This window comes from Stigmatopora argus, chromosome 21 (genome assembly GCF_051989625.1).
Source record: "Stigmatopora argus isolate UIUO_Sarg chromosome 21, RoL_Sarg_1.0, whole genome shotgun sequence".
Lineage (NCBI taxonomy): Eukaryota > Metazoa > Chordata > Actinopteri > Syngnathiformes > Syngnathidae > Stigmatopora > Stigmatopora argus.
The window spans coordinates 7,456,690-7,477,857 of NC_135407.1; the positions used below are offsets into that span (position 1 = coordinate 7,456,690).

Here is a 21,168-nt window from a genome sequence, read left to right on the forward strand (position 1 = left end):
AAAGCAGGCAAACAAAACGTGTGATTCAAATAAACTTTATTGACTTTCTCAATCAAAAGACATGCAAATACAGGCTTCCGAACCCAAAACATTTTTTAACCCCCTTTAAATTTTCTTTAAAAAAAAAAACAACGTGCACCGAGAGTAACCAATTTTGCAGCTTACAAACCACAAAAATACCAGTTTTACATTATCAAATACCGCACATAGAAAACATTTACAAAGCACGTGTAGAAAATGACAGCTTTCCAATGTTTTCTACTTTTGCCATAAAATGCATTCTCTCATCACAAAGACGCTCGGCTACACGTCACCCTCGCGAACACCTCGGTGGAAAGCTTAAGGCCGATTAGAGAAATGAATATTTGTCTTGTCACGCCGAGGTATTCATTATCTTTGTGTGTGTGTGTGTGTGTGTGTGTGTGTGTGTGTGTGTGTGTGTGTGTTTGTGTGTGCTTGTGAGCATTGTTGTGTTCCTCTTAAGTTGCTTTCGATTCATTGTGTTGCATTCAAGGACATTTGTGCTTTGCTGGCTTGGAAATGACCAACGTTTTCAGACAGGGACACGGGGGACTAAATTGGGAACTGACAACAAAGATGGTTGCTCTGGACAGCATGAAAAACCATTTGATCAAATATAAGGTCCATTTTACAAGTATTCCCAAGACAATATGTTTCTTCAGTTCAGTTGTATTTAACTTTGAAGTACTACGCATTTGCGTAAGTAGAGATTTTTGGTTTCGAATTTTTTTTTTAGGTTAAACTAGTTTTCAAATTGGCAGATTTTACAAAGCCTGGCAACAATATGTAACATTTTTTTCAGGAAACAAATCTTTGCCTTACTTACACTATAGTATTCTCATTTATTCCTTACAATTTTTTTGCATACTATTATGACAACTATGTCACATCTGTTACCACACTAATAGTCATTCAACATGTAAACTCTAGTGGATTTTATCATTTCTTGTCTTGAGAGTACAGTGAGTATAATAATAGTACATGAACTTGAAGATGGCTATCAGATTAAAAAAAATCAAATATCTTTTTTAGACAGACAAATTATGACATGGACAGATTATTAAGAATATTACAAGATGTACAGTTTGCTGTGTCACGTTGCTACACTTGAAAAAACCCGGAAGAAAGATGGAATAGTTGAAAAGTAGATGGTAAAATAGCTCCTGTAGTACAGTAGCGTTACTCTCAACGCATGGCGTGCCGTCAAGATTTAACGTGCTACACGTTGAAAAAAATGCCTCAATTTAAGCAACTTCAATGTTACAGTCGATGTTATTGCCCGGAGAAAATCGGCAGAGCCAGTGCTACGTTAAGATTAGGGTCGCATCGTTATGGGAATGTCCAAACTTTCCATGGGAATTAGCAGGGATTTTCACAAATTGGAAAAATTGTTAATCTTTAATGTATCTAGAATTGAAAAATCAATTCAGCCTCAATTATCGTATAATTGGGGCTCCTATAAACGTCATTCTAAACCTATGCATGTCGCATATGGAATATTTTAAGTCTGTACAAATACAATAAACCAAAACACAACGCTGTATGATAAGAGAAAACTATCCAAATTTCCTCAGCTAACTTCCCATAGAAAGTTTCCCGAAAACTCTTCAACATTTGCAACCCAAAATACAGCTTTATGTTTTAATGAGCACACATTGCATCTCTTGACCATCCCCCAGTGACTTCAACTGCCGTTAAAAAATGAATAATTATTCCGCAATATCCCGAATCATCTGAAAAAGAATCACATACCATCAACCCTTTCATTATAATTCCAATAAATAAATAAAAAAGCATCGTGCCTGCCTCTTTCAACCACCCAAGTGACTTTTTAAAAGATTATACACAAAAATATACAGTCGAGAAAAAGACAAAAACAGTGCTACCAAGTAAATTAAAAAAAGAATATGTGTAAGGGTTAAGAAATACATTCAGAAAACTATACACACCTATTCTGTATATACTGTATGTATAATTCCAGTAAGAATATTTCAAGCAAAATACATGTAATACAATAGTGAAGCATTCTAATTGGAACAATAAGGCCATTGTAAACTGAACAAGCCCTCATCGACGCGAGGCAGTTTCGCCTCCTCTGGAATAATTCCTCTCTAACTATAAAAAAATAAAATACATTTTCAACAGGTTGATTGACGATACAGTACTTTTTTTTTTTTGCACATAAATGAGTCAAATCGAGTCAGCTAGCATGCGCAACCCTAAAGAATAAAAAGCATGTCTACCAGAGACCCGTTTCGCTACCTTCACATTCAAGAAGTCACCGGAACCCGACCCAACGCCGTTTACTTTGCGTAAATATCGTAATTAGTGCTATAAAAAACGCCACTTTCCAATAGGCGAACGTCAAGAAAGAGATTAAACATTTTGGTGAAGATTAAAGACCCTGTAAAGTGAATTCACGTTGATAAAAGCTTGCGAGAAACTGTCATTGGGATGACTTTTTATCATCGTGGTTGGCAGTGAGCGCACGAAGAAGAAGCTTTTTTTTCTTCCGTGTCCGATTTAAAAAGCATTTTCACTTTAGAGGGACTTTGAAGAATGGCGCCGACATCGCCAAAGCGACAGCCTTTGAACAGCAATCTATTCCTAGCTATTTACACTTTTACGCTGGGAATGCAATGTAATAAATGCGTGCACGAGAAAGAAAGGCCATTTTCTACTTTGCTTCGGATTTGGACGCTCGTCATTCGGAAAGATTTGTTTCACTGTACGGCAAAAGGTTTACAAACACGTCCGTAAAAGCGTTAAAAGACTGGAATTTACATAGCTAATGTTCTTTTTCTCTTTTTTTTGCCAAGGAGTAAACATTCAGTGGTGATCATGGATGTTTTACAAGGTGATGTTTTTTTAACAACATTGGATTAGAATCACCCAAAAAAGGTGCAAAAATGTTTTGTACTCATTTTACATCATGCCAGTGGTCCACAAAGACTATCAAGTTATGATATATAGGTATTTATACTTTATAATAGGGGTGTCCAAACTTTTTATAGAAGCTGAAATTCATAAGAAGCTTAAATTCAGCCTGCATTGCAATTCTCAGCTTTAGCAGTAGAGGGAGCTAGTCACTTCACCATGAGCTGAGGCTAACTAGTATTAAAAAATATGTAGAAAACTGCGTGAAAGTTATTTTAGTAGTGTAAAAATATGTCTATAGTATTTTGGAATAGCCTTCAGATTAGTTTTTTGACTCATTCACCCCCATTTTTTTTTCTTTCAATTTATTTATGAGTCTATTTTACAAATAAAAGTAGAAGGATTTCAAATTGGCTTTTGCATCCTTTGATTTTTGGGGGAGAGAAAAAAGTTTGGACACCCCTGCGCCATAAAAAATGTGGAAAAGTGAATTAATGAAGTGCTGGGATTAAATCAGATTTGATTAATTAATACAACTGGTGAATGGAATGTACCTTAGTAAAAAAAACAAGCTCATTCCTAGCTTTCACATCATTTGTTTGTGTCGCTCGCTACTTGCAAGTAGACAGAAAATGTTATATCGAGTACAAAAATGGAAACCAAAACGGTAAATACCAATGGCTTGCATCAGCCTGTTTAAGAACGGAATTGAATTTTGTGCTACTACTTATTTTGCTGACTTTTCCATAACTGAGATGCAAGCGTCATATCAATGGCGGAAAGAAAGCGCTACGAGGAAAACTGATAAATCAATAAAGCCAAGGCCAATAAATATACAAGCAAATGCGTCATTACTACAATTCCATGCTGGCATTCAAATCCAGAAGAATCACAACATTACATGTAAAACAATAGCATTAATAGTGTGGGGCTAATATTTCACAATAAAGTGCTGTCTTTAAAATGCAGTGCAACACGGGTGGAGTCCAATCGAATTCGCTTGCGATCGGACGCCCTTCCTTTTAAACGGCGTTAAAAGAAAGTGGAATTGATTGGACGTCTGCGGCCGTCGATGGCAACCAATGAGTGGACGAATGTTATAGAGAAAAGTTTGAAGCCATTTTAAAAGGTTTCGCAAAGGTTGCAAGCAAGCATGCGGATTCGGCCGATACGGACGTAAACATAAATAAATGTAGAATATAGTCGATATATATATTATATATGTGCATATCTATGTATATAAATTTAGCCCTGCCCTGTACAATAGCATCGTTTCTAACTTGCTACCTCACATATGTTCCCTTATGTGAATATATCTGCTCCTGTTATGCGTTTGGCCCGCAGATAATAACTTTCAAGTCATTAGCTCTGCTACATATTCATACTTGATATTTTTGCAACTACTTTGTGAACGACGACGATGATAACGGTTGCTTTGGTTTTAAAAAATAATGGTTTTTTTGTCTTAAGTTTGGCATAGAGGGTTTGGAAAGCGTCTTCGAGGAACCTCAGAATGCGGGTGACGGCACTCGGTCGACCAATCGCGTCGCGGCCGCTTGAAAGATGGAGGAGGGAAAATGCTACCTTTTCTGGGAGGAAGTGGAATTTGTGAGTTTTTCCCGACATAGAAAATGGCGCTCGGAGCACGTGGCCTCTCGCGCTTGGTCTCCAGTGCTATGTACAGTACGAGGGGTCGACGGGATTCGAACTTAGGCGCACGACGGGCTGGTGGCGCTCTCCAGGGAGGACTGGGACAGGCGTCGGGTCAGAGGTCCGATGCTGGGGTCCGCCAGAGAGGAGGTAGGGAACAGCTTGTACCAGCCGCCGACGGTCGCCGAGAGGTCCAAATCCTCCAACAGGATCTGGGCCATTCCCATGAAGCACTTGTGGTCCATACGCCCGTAGTCCCCCCACACGATGACCTGCGGGAAGCATCTTTTTTTTTAGACCAGAAATGGAAAATCCAGAGAAAGGAGTCCGTCCGTACCTGGAGGACCTTTCCCTGAGGACTCTCATCGAACAACAGAGGCTGCTGGTAGCTCGGGTCCAGGTTCTTCTTCACGACTTTGGTTTTCTTCTTGGCCAAGCAGACTCCGTTCTCAAGGACGTAGACTTTCACGTAGGTCGCTACGTGCGAAATGAAATCAATTTCAATGATTTTTGTTACAGGGATCCTTAAGGGGAAGACAGGGCGCACCTGGAATATTCTTGGAACCCGGTTTGGGGATCAAGCCCCTGGCCTGGTTGACCTCCACCTCCAGTTGGCCTCCTCGGTCCAACATGCCAACATGGACGTCCCCTGCAGAGAGGGAAATATTTTTTGTATTCATATATTTATTTCTTTTCTAACTAATCCATTCATCTAGGATACCAAATAAATTCAGTTCAAATGACAATTGCCACCACTAGATGGAAGCAAAGAATAATACGCCTTTTAAAAATGTCCTATATCATCCCTATTTCATCCACAATAACTTATTAGGCTTTTATAATTGTATGGGGTGCTTTCAAACCTTGTGAATTCACATGCGATTTTACGGCACGTTGGCGGGTGGCTTACCCATGGGAGGGGTCGCTAAGGTTTGCCGCCCAACGATTTGAGCGGGGCCTAATCCGTCCAAGAAGTCGCTGAACTGACTCTCGGGTCCCAGGCGAGTGGTAGGAAAGACGAACCTGTGGGAAGGGGGTTGGGGATAAATTGACGCTCACGCCAAGCGGCGGCACGAGGCGGTCGCTCACGTTCCGTCGGAGCTGTTGGAATTAGTGCTGCCGTCGGTGGAGTCCTTGCTGCCCTGCCGCGTGACCCGGTTCCTCATCTCCACGGCGATGCCCGTCTCCGTGCTGCGTCGGATGGTGCTGCGAAGCTTCTTGGTCCCGCCGTCTGGAAAGTCAAGTCCAAAAATTTCTTGGCAAATCTGATCCGATCCGTCGGAGGAGAAAATAGCACACCTAAAATCTATTTTTTCCAAATTTGATCAAAGCTATCCAACATTCCAAGCAAATCATGGCCTTTAAATTGTTGGTTCTTATGGACAAATCTGCACAAATACTCCAATATGATCAATTGAGCTCTTAATTGGGATTTGCTTGACAATTAATTGCACGTCCATCACTGTTGACGCCAGTTAATGACTTCATCTTATTTTGCAGCGTATTTGTTGCTCATTTGTTGCTCATCATTTGTAAGCAAATGAGTCCAAATAACCGACAAATAGATGCTTTAAAACAGTCATTTGGCAGAGGAAAGAGAATGCTCAAGATACGTAATATCCTCCGACTCTTTCTAAAAACGGTGAACTGATTTTCACCTGTGCTGGCGGCTTTGAATGCCCCGCAATAAATGCATAAACTAATCCAATCAGCATAAGAAGTAGCGTATAATCAGGAAGTGCGGCATTACACATGAGCGGCATGATCATCATTCTAATCGCGAGTTTGCTGCATTTACACTTTCCAAACAGGTGTTAGCGACACATCCGGCTTGCAATTGAGCCTTTCTCGTTCAAAAATGTATTTTTTATTCTTAATGACGGTCCATTTTTAACGGCCATCGCTTGTGAGAAGAATGACAGAGTGAATAATTGGCTGACTTACGACCGCACTGAGCTTGCTCGCGGGGTGTCGTCTCGTTCCTGGTTGCCCTTTGAGAAATCGTATTTCTAAAAACGTGAGGCGCTGTTTACCAAGCCGTGCACGTGAATGTGGTCTGGGCAAACTTTTTCAATCCCCAAAGAAAGGATTTAAAGCCCTTGCAAATCTGTTCGCACAGACGTGACAATGGTTGTTAAACACAAAGCCAGGGAAGACTTGCTTTTGTTCTGCGCTGCTCATTATAACCACCGTTGTGATGGCACGGCTTCCACCCCCATTCCGCAAAGAGTTGGATATTATGGAAAATCATTTCTTGCACATCCTGCACATCCAACTTTAGGTCCGTGAACTATCTGTCTTCGCCAGTAAGACCATTCCGTGCACTCGTTAAAAACAATTCTTGCAAACCTTGTACTGCAACAGCAAAAATGTGACATGAATAAACAAATTATGTAAATAAATTAATCAATAATAAAATTTTGATGGCACATTCAATGATTTTTTTCATTCATTTCCAACACCGCCTGTCCTTATCAGGCCCAGGGGTGCTGGAGCTTATCCCAGTTGACTTTGGGCCACACTCTAGACTGGTCGCCAGTCAGACCAAAGAACCAGCGCCTAATTTTTCCTTTAATTATGCACACATTTATTTCATTTGGCCTTGAATCGGTGCTATGTTCTAAATGCTACAATCACTCCAAAGTTAAATACAACTGAAATGTCAGTAGAAAAATGTAAAATAGCGCATCCAGAAATATTTTTTTCTACTCGGGCGCTGTATTTTGTCTCGAGTCGATGAGTTCACAGTTATCAGGCAGCTTCCATATTAGCCTATTAAAAAGAGCTTTGGCCCTCGTTGCTAGTTAAAAACGACTCTCCGACACAGTCATCTCATTTCATTAGGCCAGAGCAACTCCAAGCTTATTAAAATCCCCTCACCCGCCTCACCCCTCGCCCCTCGCCATCACCATGGCCACCCAACGCCCGGAAAAATCCCCCCTAGCCTCACGCAAACAAATCCACGTGAGCGGGGTGGAATTATTTTCGGGAGACTTTGACACGAGGAAGATGAGCGAGAGTAAACTCGGGCAAACTGGGGCCCCTCGTCGACGCTGCTATGACAACCCTGCGATCGGGGCGATGCCACCTGAGACAGCTGGCGCCATGGAGACGAGCTCCTCCCTGTTATTAAAAAAAAAAAACTGTCATGAACCTAAACCTTTGTCTGGAAATATGGGCTCAACTGGGTTGACTATGATGACAAGGCGATCTTTGTCGTTCAACTTGGACGGCGCACTATTTACTCATTTATCAGTCTGCCCCTCCCCTCCTATCAAAACAGCCCCTGTTAAGGAGCAGTGATCTCTTCCTCTCTGATCCCCTCCTCCTCCTCCTCTTCTTCTTCTTCTGCACGCTCCCCCTTTTCCGTTACCATGGCAACGCAGCCTGCATTGCACCAAGAGCCCCGGCCGGCATATTCCCTCCTAAGCCTTTTCCCCCCTACGAGTGCCTTTTCCTGGCGCTCGGCGATCATCCGTGTTATCTTCCACGTATCACTTCATATCTCCCCCCCCCCCGTTCTGGATTCGACTCTTTCTTACTAGATCCCCAAACTAATATTTCTCCCCTTTTGTGTAGTAGTATTGCATAAGTGAATCTCCACCCAAATATTTGGGTTGTCCAAGTCTGTATGAAAAAACACCCGCGCAAAGAATCTGTCTGGGTATCACATATCCAGTTGGAGGGCTACTCGCTCACCAGTAAGCCAATGCAGCCCACAAGCAAATAAATCCACCGCAGTACATTTACCAGTCAGCTCAGTTATATTTAACTTTAGAGTACAATACATTGATTATGTCTTACTGCCGCTAATGTTTGCTTACGCTACTAGAACCGTAAACGGTCCACAACTATTCATTCATTTTCTGAACCGCTTATCCTCACAATGGTCGCGGGGGTGCTGGAGCCTATCTCAGCGAACTATGGACATCCTGAATTGGCGACCAGTCAATCCCAGGGCGGTCCACAACTAATAAATCAAACATGCAGGGCGCATCCTAATAATTAGATTAGATAACTTTATTCATCCCGTATTCGTGAGAATACAGACACAGGAAAAGACACCTTAGACATAAATAATAGGTCATAAATAAGTAAATAAATAAGCGTGTTGTATAATATGTGGAACTTTATCTGGATATCAAGCCAATAAATTCCCTTTCAACGCAAGCTAAACAAATATGTGCGGCAGTTGAACTGACTTTTTTATTCCGAGGCCAGAGCAAATAAACACATTGTGTAATTAGTGCGAGTCTGACATAAATCCAGCCGCTCAACATTACGTAAGAATTTAATTGTCTAATCATTTATCCCCGAGAGACGCGCGAGATTGCAGAAAGCACGCCGCGACCAATTCAGGGAAAACTTTGTGCTCATAAAAGGTAGGGAGTGAAAACAATCCAGATATGAGATCATAAAGTCCAAGTCTCACAATGGCAGCTTGGTAGCCAATTAATGGCTTCCATCGTAGGCCGCGTGGCGTTGACATCGCAAAAGTACGGAAAGCGCGCATACATTTTGCTCTCGCGTATTGTTAAAGGCGCTTTGACATTTGGAGAGAACATTGATGAAGCCTTTCTCATTATGAGCTGTAATATAGAAATCCTGTTTTTAGCCCGCGCGCCCATTGGATGCGGCGGTGACGGCAGCGAGCCGCGCGTAGCAACAGTAACCAAGCACGGGTGTCTGCCATGAAAGATTTTGTTGTGGCGTCTTCACTGCTGGGCCCCTCTGCTCAATTTCCAGCCAAAAAAAGCAAGGCTTCAAAAAGGTAGAGTGTAAAAATAGAGATTATTCATAAATGAATCTGTGACAGTTACATAAGGGGGATCAAAATTGGGTCTGTTCATATTTATTTCCTACCACTGCTTTAACTCCATTTTGCCGTCTTCAGATCTGGGATTTTTGGGGATTATTATTATTTTGCTGCCTTCATTGGTACTCCTTATTTTGACAACATATGCACTTCACTCAAGCACCCCCAGAAGCGTCATTTAAATTGGTGTAAAGTCAACTGCCTTATTTCTTAAATAGCATCGCTTATATACAGTAATCCCTCAAATATCACGGATAATGCACACCAAACATGGTCGCATTTGAAATATATTGGTACTCCTTATTTCGGCAACATATGCACTTCACTCCAGCACCCCCAGACACATCATTTAAAATGGTGTAAAGTCAACTGCATTATTTATTAAATAGCATCACTTTTATACAGTAATCCCTCAAATATCGCGGATCATGCACATCAAACATGGCCGCGAAAATTGAAAAACCACGACGTAGGACCGCACCCCTATTATTACTATCACACTAACCCGTTTTATATTAATGGAACGAATACTACAATTCTTCAAGACCAATAAACACAATTTTTGTGTTGAACAAGAAGCATTGCAACATGTTCCACGAATATAAATACACTTAAGTAACCAATTTAGCTTTACTTCTACTTGAGTAGTGTTAGTACTATGAATACCTCTCTTTTAATAAAGTAAAAATGCCCCCAAAAATCTCGTGTTGTCTTTAATGGGTACATGAATCCCATTAAAGTCTCAGGGCCGGACAATTGTGACCAATAGGAAGCCATTAGCCTTTTGCAACGCACGGGAAATGCTACGGACTCATCTCAGACCTTCGCGTACGGCAGGATGTCTGCCGGCCGCTTAATCGTTTGCAGCACAGGATTCTGCCGAATGTCAATTCATTACAATGAGGAAAAAGGCCAATCTAATTGGCTTGTAATTTCCCCTTCAATACTCAACTGTACGACCAGAAGAAACATATCTGGCTAATGTATTCGTTATTGACATTAAACTTAAGGACGGTTGTTAGGTGGACCTTTACGTCTAGTTTCCAAAGAAATGGAAAGATTTGCGTGGCTATTGGAGCTGATTGCTTATGAATATGATTGGGCCTGTGACTATTTCAGCATGTTGCAGATTTGTCGCACTGAAGCTTAAGAGCAAAATGTCATTTGGACTTTGAGAAGGGAACCCGCCGAGAGTCTCCCGTCGCGCGGCGGCCATGAAACAGATTTTGAAATAAGCTTGCCGATATGTTTACATTGGCTGCGAGCACAAGTGTGTTTGCATGCGTTGCTCCAATGCACCGAGCGCTCTCATCATATCATTTTTTTCTTTTTTTTTTACTTACACAAACACTCACACATAATTACTGTACTCGGGTGCAATTTCCTGCATGGTGATGTTTATTCAAAAGTTGCAGGGCACCGCTATTCCACCACCTTTTCATTAAACATAATGATAGCGTATGGGCCGCTATATATCGAACACGTAACTGCTTTTATTTTACTACCCTGGCCGATAAGTTGGATTGTTTTTATTGATTTGTGAAGAAAGAAAACACATTTTTACACCAACAGTGATGACAATAAAAAAGCTATGTTGCACTCATCTGGCGTACGATATTTGCGATATTTGCTGAGATCAGATTTGAAGATATCGGCCCGTTCAGACCGTCAAAACACTTTACCTGATTCGGATTAAATATTTACAATGACTGTTTACTGACGTCAACCGATAATCGGATTTGCGTGTCAACGTCCGTCCAGAAAACAAATCGGCATCAAGATATTGTGAATTTTAGCCCTAATTGGACATTTTTATTCACGGAAATGGACCGAGTTTTTGAAAAAATGAGCGGTCCGTTACATAGTAAGGGAATAAGACACAAATTTGGTCCGAGGGCGATGCGGGGGGCTCGATACGGCGAGCAACGGCGGGGATAAATGGGTTTCGTGGCCTGTGAATAGCCCCAGTGGGGAGCAGAAAGCTTTTAAGAAAGCGGAGGAAAGTCTCCGTTGGCATTTATCAGGCCACCATGTTTTAAAAGCAAGTCGACGAGAAAGACGAGGGATTTTTTTCGCCCGTGAGAATCACTTTCGTGCCGTGACCCAGCGGAGAGGTTATTGGGAAATATTTCCAGTTAGATTTCATAAACCACCACGAGCTTGAGCCATCTCAATTAGAGAAAGATTTTCCCTAAAAAGCGCTGATCTTTGGGAGGGTTGACATGATTCACAAGGAGCAAGAAGCACGGCATTGTGGGACAGAGAAATCAAAACAACCCGAGTGTAATCAGAGGTCAGGATACAAAATGATTCACTTGGACGATTGGGCACGCTCATTGGGGATTTCATATATCATATTTGCTTTTGTTTGACCCTATTTGGTGCTTACGTCTTTCTATCTCATCTCATTAAAAAAGCCCCAAAATTAGTTTGCATCATCTTTTATTAGATTGTTGCCCATCAGATATATAAATATAACACTATATAAATATATTTATGATGAACTCGTGTGGAGCAAGGTTTGGCCACTGTGAAAATAAACTTGATATTTGGGCCAACTTTGCGGAACAATACACATTAAAATGCTGATACTTTTTTCATCTCCAGGCTATAAAATTCTAGTATGTCAGTTTAAGTCCTCCATTAAACACAGAATGGCATTCATAGATATTTTTCCTGTTATTTACCTGAAATTCCCTTTCTATATGTGACATTTATAACTTGCAATGTACTACTTTTGCGAGCCGTTATCCAATCACGCAATAAACACGCCAAATGTACTCCATTGAAAGCCAATGAGTGGCTTGAAGAGCAAAATGGCGCTCAGAATACTCCAAGTCAATGCATACGTCTATTTTTAGAATCTTTAGACCAGACAAGCACAGCAGAAAATACGAATTCCGCTTGGAAAACCGCCGTCCCGCCTGTCTTCCGTTAATTTACCACCCCTCGGTGAGCCGAGTGACTAAATCTCAAGAGCGGGCGCCCTCCGTTTGAGCTCCGTTTTTTTTTCCCAAGCATGGGTAAACCTGCGCAGATAAGACCGACCGACTGACTGGAGTGAGTCACCGCTCCGCTTCAAACCTGCGGAAATAATGCGTGTGAGCTCCTTTTTTTTTCTTGGAGGCCCTAATAATAGCCGGCAATAAATAGACCGGAGAAAAGAACCCCAAAAAGAGGCAACCTCAAGGCCGGCCTGCCACAAATCCTTGAATTAGGAATCCGTAGAGGAAAAACAGCGCAGCCAAGACGGGTTTACATTTCACGCCGGGATTTGTGCGTCGGCGCGACGTCTTACGTAAGACACGAATGTTCAGCGGGCAAATTCGCGCATGGCGTCGCTCGCAATCGCCAGACCGGGACTTTGTTCCTTAACACGTCATTAGGGGTGTCTAAACTTTTTTCGCTTTCACAAATATGAAAAAAAATCTGTCACGCCATCAATGGCAATCCAACGTGATCGCTCACTGCCAAACTTCCCGTTTGAAATGGATTTTATGCGTGCAAGTGTTAATGAGAGTGATTGAGTTAAGAGCTACAAGCAATAAAATAATACAAGGGGATTCGGGTATGGCAATATATATTTAAATGTGCACATCTGCAACAAATTTTAAAGAATGAGAAAATAGAACGGAGCTTAATTTATCACACTAGGCCATTTATATTATATTTATATATATTCCCGCGGAATATAATCAGTTGCTAGCCAATTGCAGGTCATATAAATTGATGTCAAACAAAAAAAAATTAAATTCTACACACTTTCTCGCAAAAGAAAATGTACTTTTCCACCTGTTTAAGCTTTATATGACTCCTTATTTATGTGTGCACTTTATCTCATTGTACTTGTATAATGACAATAAAGGAATCCAATTGAATTGAATTCATTCCGCCCATGTTTGCACACTGACTGGATCCAATTCCCAAAATGCACCGTGACCAAAGCACAGCCTGCAGACATAATAACACGTTTCTAAATCAATGTGTATGAAAGTATTCATCTCCATTTATTCCATTAAGCCTTCCCTTAAAACCTCATCATTTCATTTTAGCGGCTGGAAATAAAGCACGGCGCTTCAACGGGCCGAATAGAACAAATTATCATCGTTACGTCATATACGTCATTTCATACAATCCATCACGTATATTATTTCAGACCATTTTTCCTTTTTTTCCAACATCCATCTTCGTCGCCTTTAATCAAAAAGATCATCCTCGACGTTCTGTCCATGCGCCGTATTTACGGGACCCCGGGGACGAATTAAAGCGAGTGCTTTATTAGCCACCGGCCCATCGACCAATCATGGCCCTTCCCCAGGTGCTCTTGCCGAGCCCCCGTCGGACGATCGATGCGCCTGCCAATCAAAACGCGGCGCCTGAGCGCATTTATCCGATAATGAGCGCCTGCGTAGAATGTTAAAAAGGACCCTGATTGATATTATAGCGTCTTCACTTGGATCTGTTGTCACAAACAAATGAGAAACGACCGTCACTGATAAAAACTTGCGCTTTATTAAATCAAGAAGGCACTATAGTGGTCACAGCCTTGAATATTTTTGAATAATTTTTAATGGCGACATGTCTGTGTTGGAAGAACCCGCAGAAAAGCCGCATGCAAACCCCACCCAGGAACCCAGCCGTTAGGGGCTGTCAAGCATTTGTTCATTTGCTGGCTTTTTTGCAAAATGACTCACGCGGGTGAAGCTGAGGTGATGCCACCATAACAAGAAGAGCCGCCATATTGCTGGAGGTGAAAGCACCGGGGGCACGACCCCGTCACTTCATTCCCGGCGAGATGTGTTCTCCTGGCAGCTGAGAACATCTAAATTTAGACACCCCATCTTTCTTTGGCATCCTCCTCCTCTTGCTTGCTTAGCGCTCCCATTTGTCAACATGTCAGACGCAACACAAATAAGTGTAAAATCCGTGTTTTAAGTTTTTTTCCTTATGAGCCATTGGAATATTTCACTCATTTGGGGCATTTGACACCCGCATTTCCACGAATGCATGCGTCCAAGTCCATGTCACTGTGTGTTCCTGTTTACATTGGCCGCGGGACATGTGGCGACTCTGTTAGCGCTGGCACGACTCGCGTCTTGGACGTGTAAACAGCACTCATCACGTGTCCGCTATTTTCTGTTTACTTCCCAGGAAGAGAGGACGTGTATTCAAAATGGAGGAGCCCAGACCATTTATTGAAAGTACGCAGGCTTTTAACGAGGCTTCCACGAAAGGCAATCGTCACGCCACATTTTAACGGCGAGCTTTTTAATCCAAGTGAACATAAAGTGCGTTGGCATTTGAACAAAAAGCTTTAAATTGGGCGTTAAATTGTCACTTTGTCAGATTTGCAGAGCTGATAGCAACAAGATCGTGTTTTGAGGCCAGAAATAAACGCAGTCAAAAAAAAATTATAAAAGCAGGTGAATGTTTTGGATTTTTTTGGCATTTACAGATGGAAATATAATTGTTTTTTTATTTTTACCAGACTTGACTGAAATTTTCTTACCACCCACCAGGTGGGCTTCTGTTGCACCAGTAGGATCTCGTCTGTATAATTATTCCCACAGGAGGCAAATGAGAACATAACGTCCCTGTCATTAGCATCCATCCCCCCCCACCTCTGGTTAATATTAGATTGAAGCCTAAAGCTGCTATAAAAAAGGGCAAACAATACTTTTATAGGGAACGGATATTCCGATTTTCTTGAAAAACGGGTCCAATTTTTTGCCTTATCTGATAAACACAAGAAAGTATAAGTACAAAATAGCATTGGGTTTTGAGAGCTGGATTTCAGGGAATTGGAATACGTCCAAATGTTTTGGACTTGAAACCATTGACGATGCAAAATGTCCAATCCGTTTAGACTCTCCCAGTCAAAATGAATTGGACATCTAATGCCGCCAATGGGTTAATGTGTGAAAATTCTTGTGAAAGTAGGAATATTTGGAAGTTCATTCCTAACAAGGCCTTCATTTTATGACTGCTTTGAAGACAAAATTGTACAAATTGCACAAGAAATGCGGAAGCGGCTGAATGCCAAAAACGTGAGCGGCATTACAAGAATAAAAGTCCCACTTTCTCACTCAGAAGGAGAGAAAATAGAAAGCGGCACCGGGAGAAGGTCGCCTTGACCCAGCTGTTCAAAGCGAACACAAAAGTGTGTTGGAATGACTAAAAATGAATCTCCAAATTGTAAAAACAAAAAGTGGAGAGAAGAAGAAGAAGAACTGACCTTGCTGGTTGAGTTGCTGTGTGCTCTTGCTCCACTGTGACAAGCCCACGATGGCCACCATTTTGGCTCCCAAGCTGGATCGCCGTTTCTTGTTGCCGGCCGGCGTGCCGGACTCGGGACCGCCCCCTCCGACGCCGCTACCGCTGCCGCCGCCGGGGCTCTTCTCCAGGTTGTACATGGCGCCCGAGATGCTGGAGGAGCGCACCACGTTCCGGGCGGCTTCGCTCAGTCCGCTCAGGCTGCTGAGGCCGCCCGGGCTGGGCACCTCCACCGAGCTGCTCAGCATCATGGTCCTGCTGGTCGAGAGGACCGGTGGGGGGGCGGCGAAATCCGGGTGAGGCTGAGGGGAAATGGTATTTTCAAACTAAACTTAATTCTGGGTAAGCATGCTGTCGATCAGGGATGGGCAACCTTTGACCTTTTGACAACGCTGGCAGTGGCGTGCACTTTTTCACTATTTAAGACCAGTTACGCGTATAAATATTCATTTTTGTCATATATTTCATCTTTTTTAACATTGCTTATGTCACCTTTTGTTGGGTGTGTTTTCCTTGTATGTCCTGTCCGCATGATTGGATATGAGTTTCACCTGCTGGGTCTTTTCGGGCTCTCCTTCCCTTGTTTGTGGTTGTCATCAACCCTTGTCTGTGTATTTAAACCCCGTGTTTCGATATGTCTTTGTGGGAGTATTTTTTCCCGTTTCCCGTAAGTAACGTTGCCTGTTCGGCGGTTTGCGTTTGCCCCGTCAAGTTTGTATTTTTGTTAATTTTGTCCCAGTTTTTATTATTTTGTATGTATAGTTTTTGAGACAAACCAAATTTTACGCATGCACTACTACTAAGGGACAGGTGTTCCAATTAGCCTAACGTGCATGTTTTTGGGATGTGGGAGGAAAGCGAATAGGAAAAAGGCTGTAAGCCACTAAGAATCGAACCCTCGATCTCAGAAATGCGAGGCAGAGATGCTAACCACTTGCCACCAACTAAATATTTCCCAAATTACAATGTGGCTTTAAATACTAGTTGAATTCCTGACTTGTGAGTGTTCTGATGACAAAAATTCCAAAATGTTTATTCTTTTTTTTACTGAAGAGGAGCTACTAAATTACCTTGTTATCATCGAACCCTAATTTTTTATCCCTAAAACCGAGCCGAATGAGAAGATCCAAAGAACCTTCAAAAGCATTGCCGACTGACTTACAGTAAGTGCAAAACAAAGAAGACAAAGGTCAGTGTGAAAAAAAAAACAAAGCAAAACGCTCACACAAACACAAATGTCAAGCTAGTCTGATGTTGTTTCTCTGGAATCGTATTTGAGCTCCAACCTTAAAAAGCAAGAGCAGCCACAAGCACTTGGCTTCGTGCACGCTTGTATTTGCTCCATAAATGAGGGTAATAATAGCCTTAGCACACATGAGCTATCTTGTAGCATCCCAGGAATTCTTGTTGTGTCTCCTCGTCACCCCCGCTGTGTTTGTTATCTGATGCTCATACTACATTATGTCAAAGTGACCTTTTAAAAAATTCCTCTCGGCTTGCCATCGACTGAAGCTTATCTCGTGCGCCTCGTAAAAAATATCCTTCCTTTCATGTATCCTGATTTATTGAAGAAGCCGAACCGATGCCATCCAAGTGTCTGCAAACATTTTTTATTTTTATTTTTACACACTGACCGAGGGTTGTACGGACCAATGCACATTTTATTGTTGCTACAGCACGCATTCCTGGAGTAGGAAGACTTCAATAATGCATAAACTTTAGAGTGAATTTGCCCTTAATATGTCTTTTGGCATTGCGACTTGGATGGGAAGGCGGTGTTCTTTTTGTTGGTTATGAAAAACTTGAGAATGGTAATTTTCTTTGGATGTGTTAAGAATCGTGTTTGGTTTTGATGTGATGAATAAAGTTATGAAGGTTTTTTTGAGTGGTTTTTTTTTGGGGGGGGGGTGCTTTTTATCTGTGAGAGGTGTTTGTTGGTGGAAAGGATTTTTTGGTGGGAGGTTTATGATGGCTGAGTTATGACATGAGATTTTATGGTGGTTGTTAGAAGAGGATTTTTTTTGGGGGGAGGGTGTTTAGTATTTGTTGGTAGGAAGGAGTTTTGGGAAGGTTTTTCGTTGAGTGTGTTTGGTTTATGATGGGTGAGTTATGTGAAAGTTTATGGCAGGACTTTGGTGTGGATGAGGTTTTGGGAGTGTATTAATTTGTGTTAGAGATAAAGGCTGATATAAGATATGTTGAAATAGATTTTGGGGAGTGTCAATTGGAGTTATTGTTATGTGTGTAGGATTTTTTTATTGTTGTTTTTGGTGTGGTCTAGAGGTTTTTGTTGTGTGAGAAGTCTTTGGAGATGATTTTGAACGGCTGCATTTGAAGTCTCAGCAATGAAACAAGTCACAAAGGGTGGGCACATTTTTGCATTTTGTGAGGTCACATTTGTGTTGGATGCAGACATTTCTTTTCGTTTCTCGGGCAGTCTCTCGTCTTGGGGTCTTGAACCTATCTCTCGCGATGAATGGCTTGGCCGCATACTTAAATCCGACAGATATACGGAGGTTAATGAATAAAGAATGGCCGCTCTAAAACGGGATCACGGTGGAGGGTGGGGTGTGCCTCGGCGCCCCCGGGGCTGACTTCCATGGAGAAGGAGACGAGATGTGTCACTGACCACATTCGTCACTAGGGAACTAAGCCATGAGTCAGGAAAATGCTGGGGCCCGGTCCGTCACGTCGCTCTTAACCCACTTTCGTCCCGTTCCGTTTGCTATATTTCAAAGTCCCCGCCCATTTATGCTGACGGAGCAACCTTGTCAGCCTTTCTTTCGGTCATGACCTCAAATTAAAGACCAAAAATGCGCGAGTCACGTTCAAGATGACGTGAAGTAGCGACGCTCGATACTTCCAACCCCATCGCTGAGCTACTCTCGGTAGATCGCACGACAACAAGATGTGATCCGCTCTTTAAACTAGATCTAAATTTGGCCCTCGGGCCATGAGTTGGACATCTGGACGTATTTAAGACATTGGATTATCTCCAATGGTCCCAATATTTTTGTTTGAAGAATATGCACCGTAGGAGGTCCGGATCCAAAAGGCTACTGGCGCTCATCCCCGAGGCTATCGATTGACTGCGGGGAAGAGCGCGGCGGATCGCTAGCTCAGCTGTGCGCGGATTAGGGGGGGAAATAGCGCCGAGCAAATGAGCGTTTGAAATGATACGCACGAGGCGACGGGATTTGCCATGAAGAGTCTGCGTTGCTGCTTAGAAAAGTAGAAGGAATGGACATTTTTGCAGGAAAAGTCAGTGCTTTCTATGTATTACGCCAGCTGAGACTGAAAGATGAAAATTATTCAAATTCCTATGCAGTAATGCATTTGTTGTTGTTTTTTTAACTCTTGCAGGGTCCGTTTTACCTAGGAATGAACGTTCAATGGCATACAAAGAAGTAAATACAATAAAAATAGATAAATAATTCCATTTTAGAGTGTTACTCTGGGCTGTTTTATTTCTGCTGTTGTTCATTTTCAATTGGTTCATTTCCCTTTCATTAACATTGTATTCATTCATTACGCAAGAGGATATGTGAGTTCTGACTATTTTTGGTCATTTAAAAACACTTACCTTTAAACAATAACCAACTAACTTACTGGGATGAATATATAACAAACTGGATTGAACGTCAATGGCAGCCAATGAGTGCAAAATGGCACTTTTTTTTTTTACACAAGTCCCTTCCCGGTTCTCCCGTCTCGATGCTGTCTCACTGGATTACGTGGGGGATCAAATGAGAATCAGGCATTGGATTTCAAGAGTTAAGCACATGGATAATTATCCTCTTCCAACCAATTTTTTTGGTGCCAAAAAAGTGCCTGCTTGCCTCTGAGCCAGTTTAAGCGGTCACGCCATCTCGAACGCTCAAGTGTGGCAGAAATCAAGGCCGCTAATTCAAGGCAAATGTTGACCTGGCCAAGCAGCGGGCCGGTGCGGCACACCATGGCTTCCGTGCGTGCGTGCATGCGTGCGTTTTGTTTTTGTGCGCCATCTGACAAAATGTAACACCTCAGCACGAGCTCGGCCCAGCCCGTCTCGCGTTTGGCAGCGAGGACGAGCCATCTGAAAAGTGCCTGATGCTAATGTGCTTATGGAATAATATGCTTATGCGCCGCACTATCACGCCCGCTTAAATGTACACGCACACGCATGCAGAATAACAAAAAAAATCATACAAGCTTGGACACCACATGACTTGAGAACTACCGTGTTTTACGGACGATAAGTTGAGCTTTTTCACAAAATACGGTCATTGGTTATTTATGAAAATGCCTAACAATTTAATATTCTCTGTAAATTTTGAGCATTTCAAAATGGCTTTTTAGCCTTTTTGGGTTTGAAAAGGTCGAAAGCTAAATGACAAAGGCATAAATGCAACATTTATCAGATATTTTCTACTTTAGTTTAGTTTATAGAAATCACATTGCCCAAAATTCATATATCAAATGCAATATGTTTAAAAGATCTTTTGGCGAGTTTTACAGTAAGTTATTAGCCAACAAAATATATATAAATTACATGTTACAATTCATAAATTTGCTGATATTGGCTGAATTTTCCAGTTTTGCAACAAACCTGAGTGCACTTGTATTTGCCACCAAAACATTTTAAAATAGCCGTTTTTAAGGACCGCAAATGGAAAGGATGAATTATGAGAAAATTGTGATGAGAGTTGTCCTTAAACTAAAATATTTTTTGATACTCCTCAAAATGACAAGCGCTATGATTTTGCAGCCTTTGCAAAAGTGATGGAAAGGCAGAAAGTTCTCTAGGGTGTTTCAACGTCCCTCAAGAACGCTGTTACATAAAACAAATGCAGCACGACTATGGCATGCACAATTACACAATTTTAGGATTTCAACCAGGTGAAATGTGCTACTTTGTATCACCTGTCCAAAAAAATACTAATAATATTTCATTGAATCTTTCCTAAAAAGTCATCAGACGTCACTGGGGAGGAAAATGACATTTAAGGCAGCTTCATTACTGTGCAAACAGCTCCAAATATTCCCCGACTGCATACAAGTATGAATAACTTATTGAAAAAATCTATTTTAAGGCGTTCCTCCAGCGCATTTTTTTAGACATTGTGAGCCATCGTTGAAGATGCTCGGCTGATCACGTGTATTGCATCGCCCTGACAGAATTGTGCACAATTGTGGTGCTGAAACTGAGCACTTACCACGAGGAGTGGAGAAGAGGAGCTCGTAAGTCAAATGATGTTGTGCTTTTGCCCCGCCTGGATCAATGGCATCCTTTCACTGCTATTTAGTAGTAAAGAGGGAGAAGAAAAAGAAAAAGAAAGAAAGAAAAAGCTTCCCATGCCGTCTCCGCTGTGCACTCTGCTTACTGTGCGGCTGCAATCCAAGGTAGGGTTGAGCCGAACCCAGGGGGCGCTGCTGAGCTGCTTAGGATGAGAAGTGGGATGGAACGGATGACAGACCTAGTGGGGAAACAGCGCCTACCTGTGGCTTGATTGGGACACTCCTATCCAACAGTAAAAAAAATAAATGACTTT

At 42.0% G+C, this 21,168-nt stretch overlaps 1 protein-coding gene across 2 annotated transcripts; it reads right to left on the reverse strand.

Moving 5' to 3' along the window:
• Positions 1–19: 19 nt before the first annotated feature.
• rims3 (regulating synaptic membrane exocytosis 3) lies at positions 20–21,017 on the reverse strand. 2 transcript variants are annotated; one of them, XM_077590865.1, is made up of 7 exons: positions 20,833–21,017; positions 15,600–15,892; positions 5,638–5,779; positions 5,459–5,571; positions 5,096–5,197; positions 4,886–5,025; positions 20–4,820 (listed from the first exon to the last, which is right to left on the reverse strand). In XM_077590865.1, exons 2-7 carry the CDS (start codon positions 15,886–15,888, stop codon positions 4,608–4,610), a joined length of 999 nt encoding a protein of 332 aa, XP_077446991.1. In that variant the 5' UTR covers positions 15,889–15,892; positions 20,833–21,017; the 3' UTR covers positions 20–4,607. The 2 variants fall into 2 exon arrangements, with proteins under 2 accessions (XP_077446991.1, XP_077446990.1); XM_077590864.1 differs by having other exon boundaries at positions 15,600–15,939.
• Positions 21,018–21,168: the final 151 nt, after the last annotated feature.

Excerpts from the sequence above, each read along its gene's own strand:
- rims3 (XM_077590865.1), bottom strand. The coding sequence starts at position 15,888 with ATGATGCTGAGCAGCTCGGTGGAGGTGCCCAGCCCGGGCGGCCTCAGC. Across the intron at positions 5,198-5,458 it reads CTTAGCGACCCCTCCCATGG|GGGACGTCCATGTTGGCATG; the intron begins GTAAGCCACCCG and ends CCCTCTCTGCAG. Across the intron at positions 4,821-4,885 it reads CTCAGGGAAAGGTCCTCCAG|GTCATCGTGTGGGGGGACTA; the intron begins GTACGGACGGAC and ends TGCTTCCCGCAG.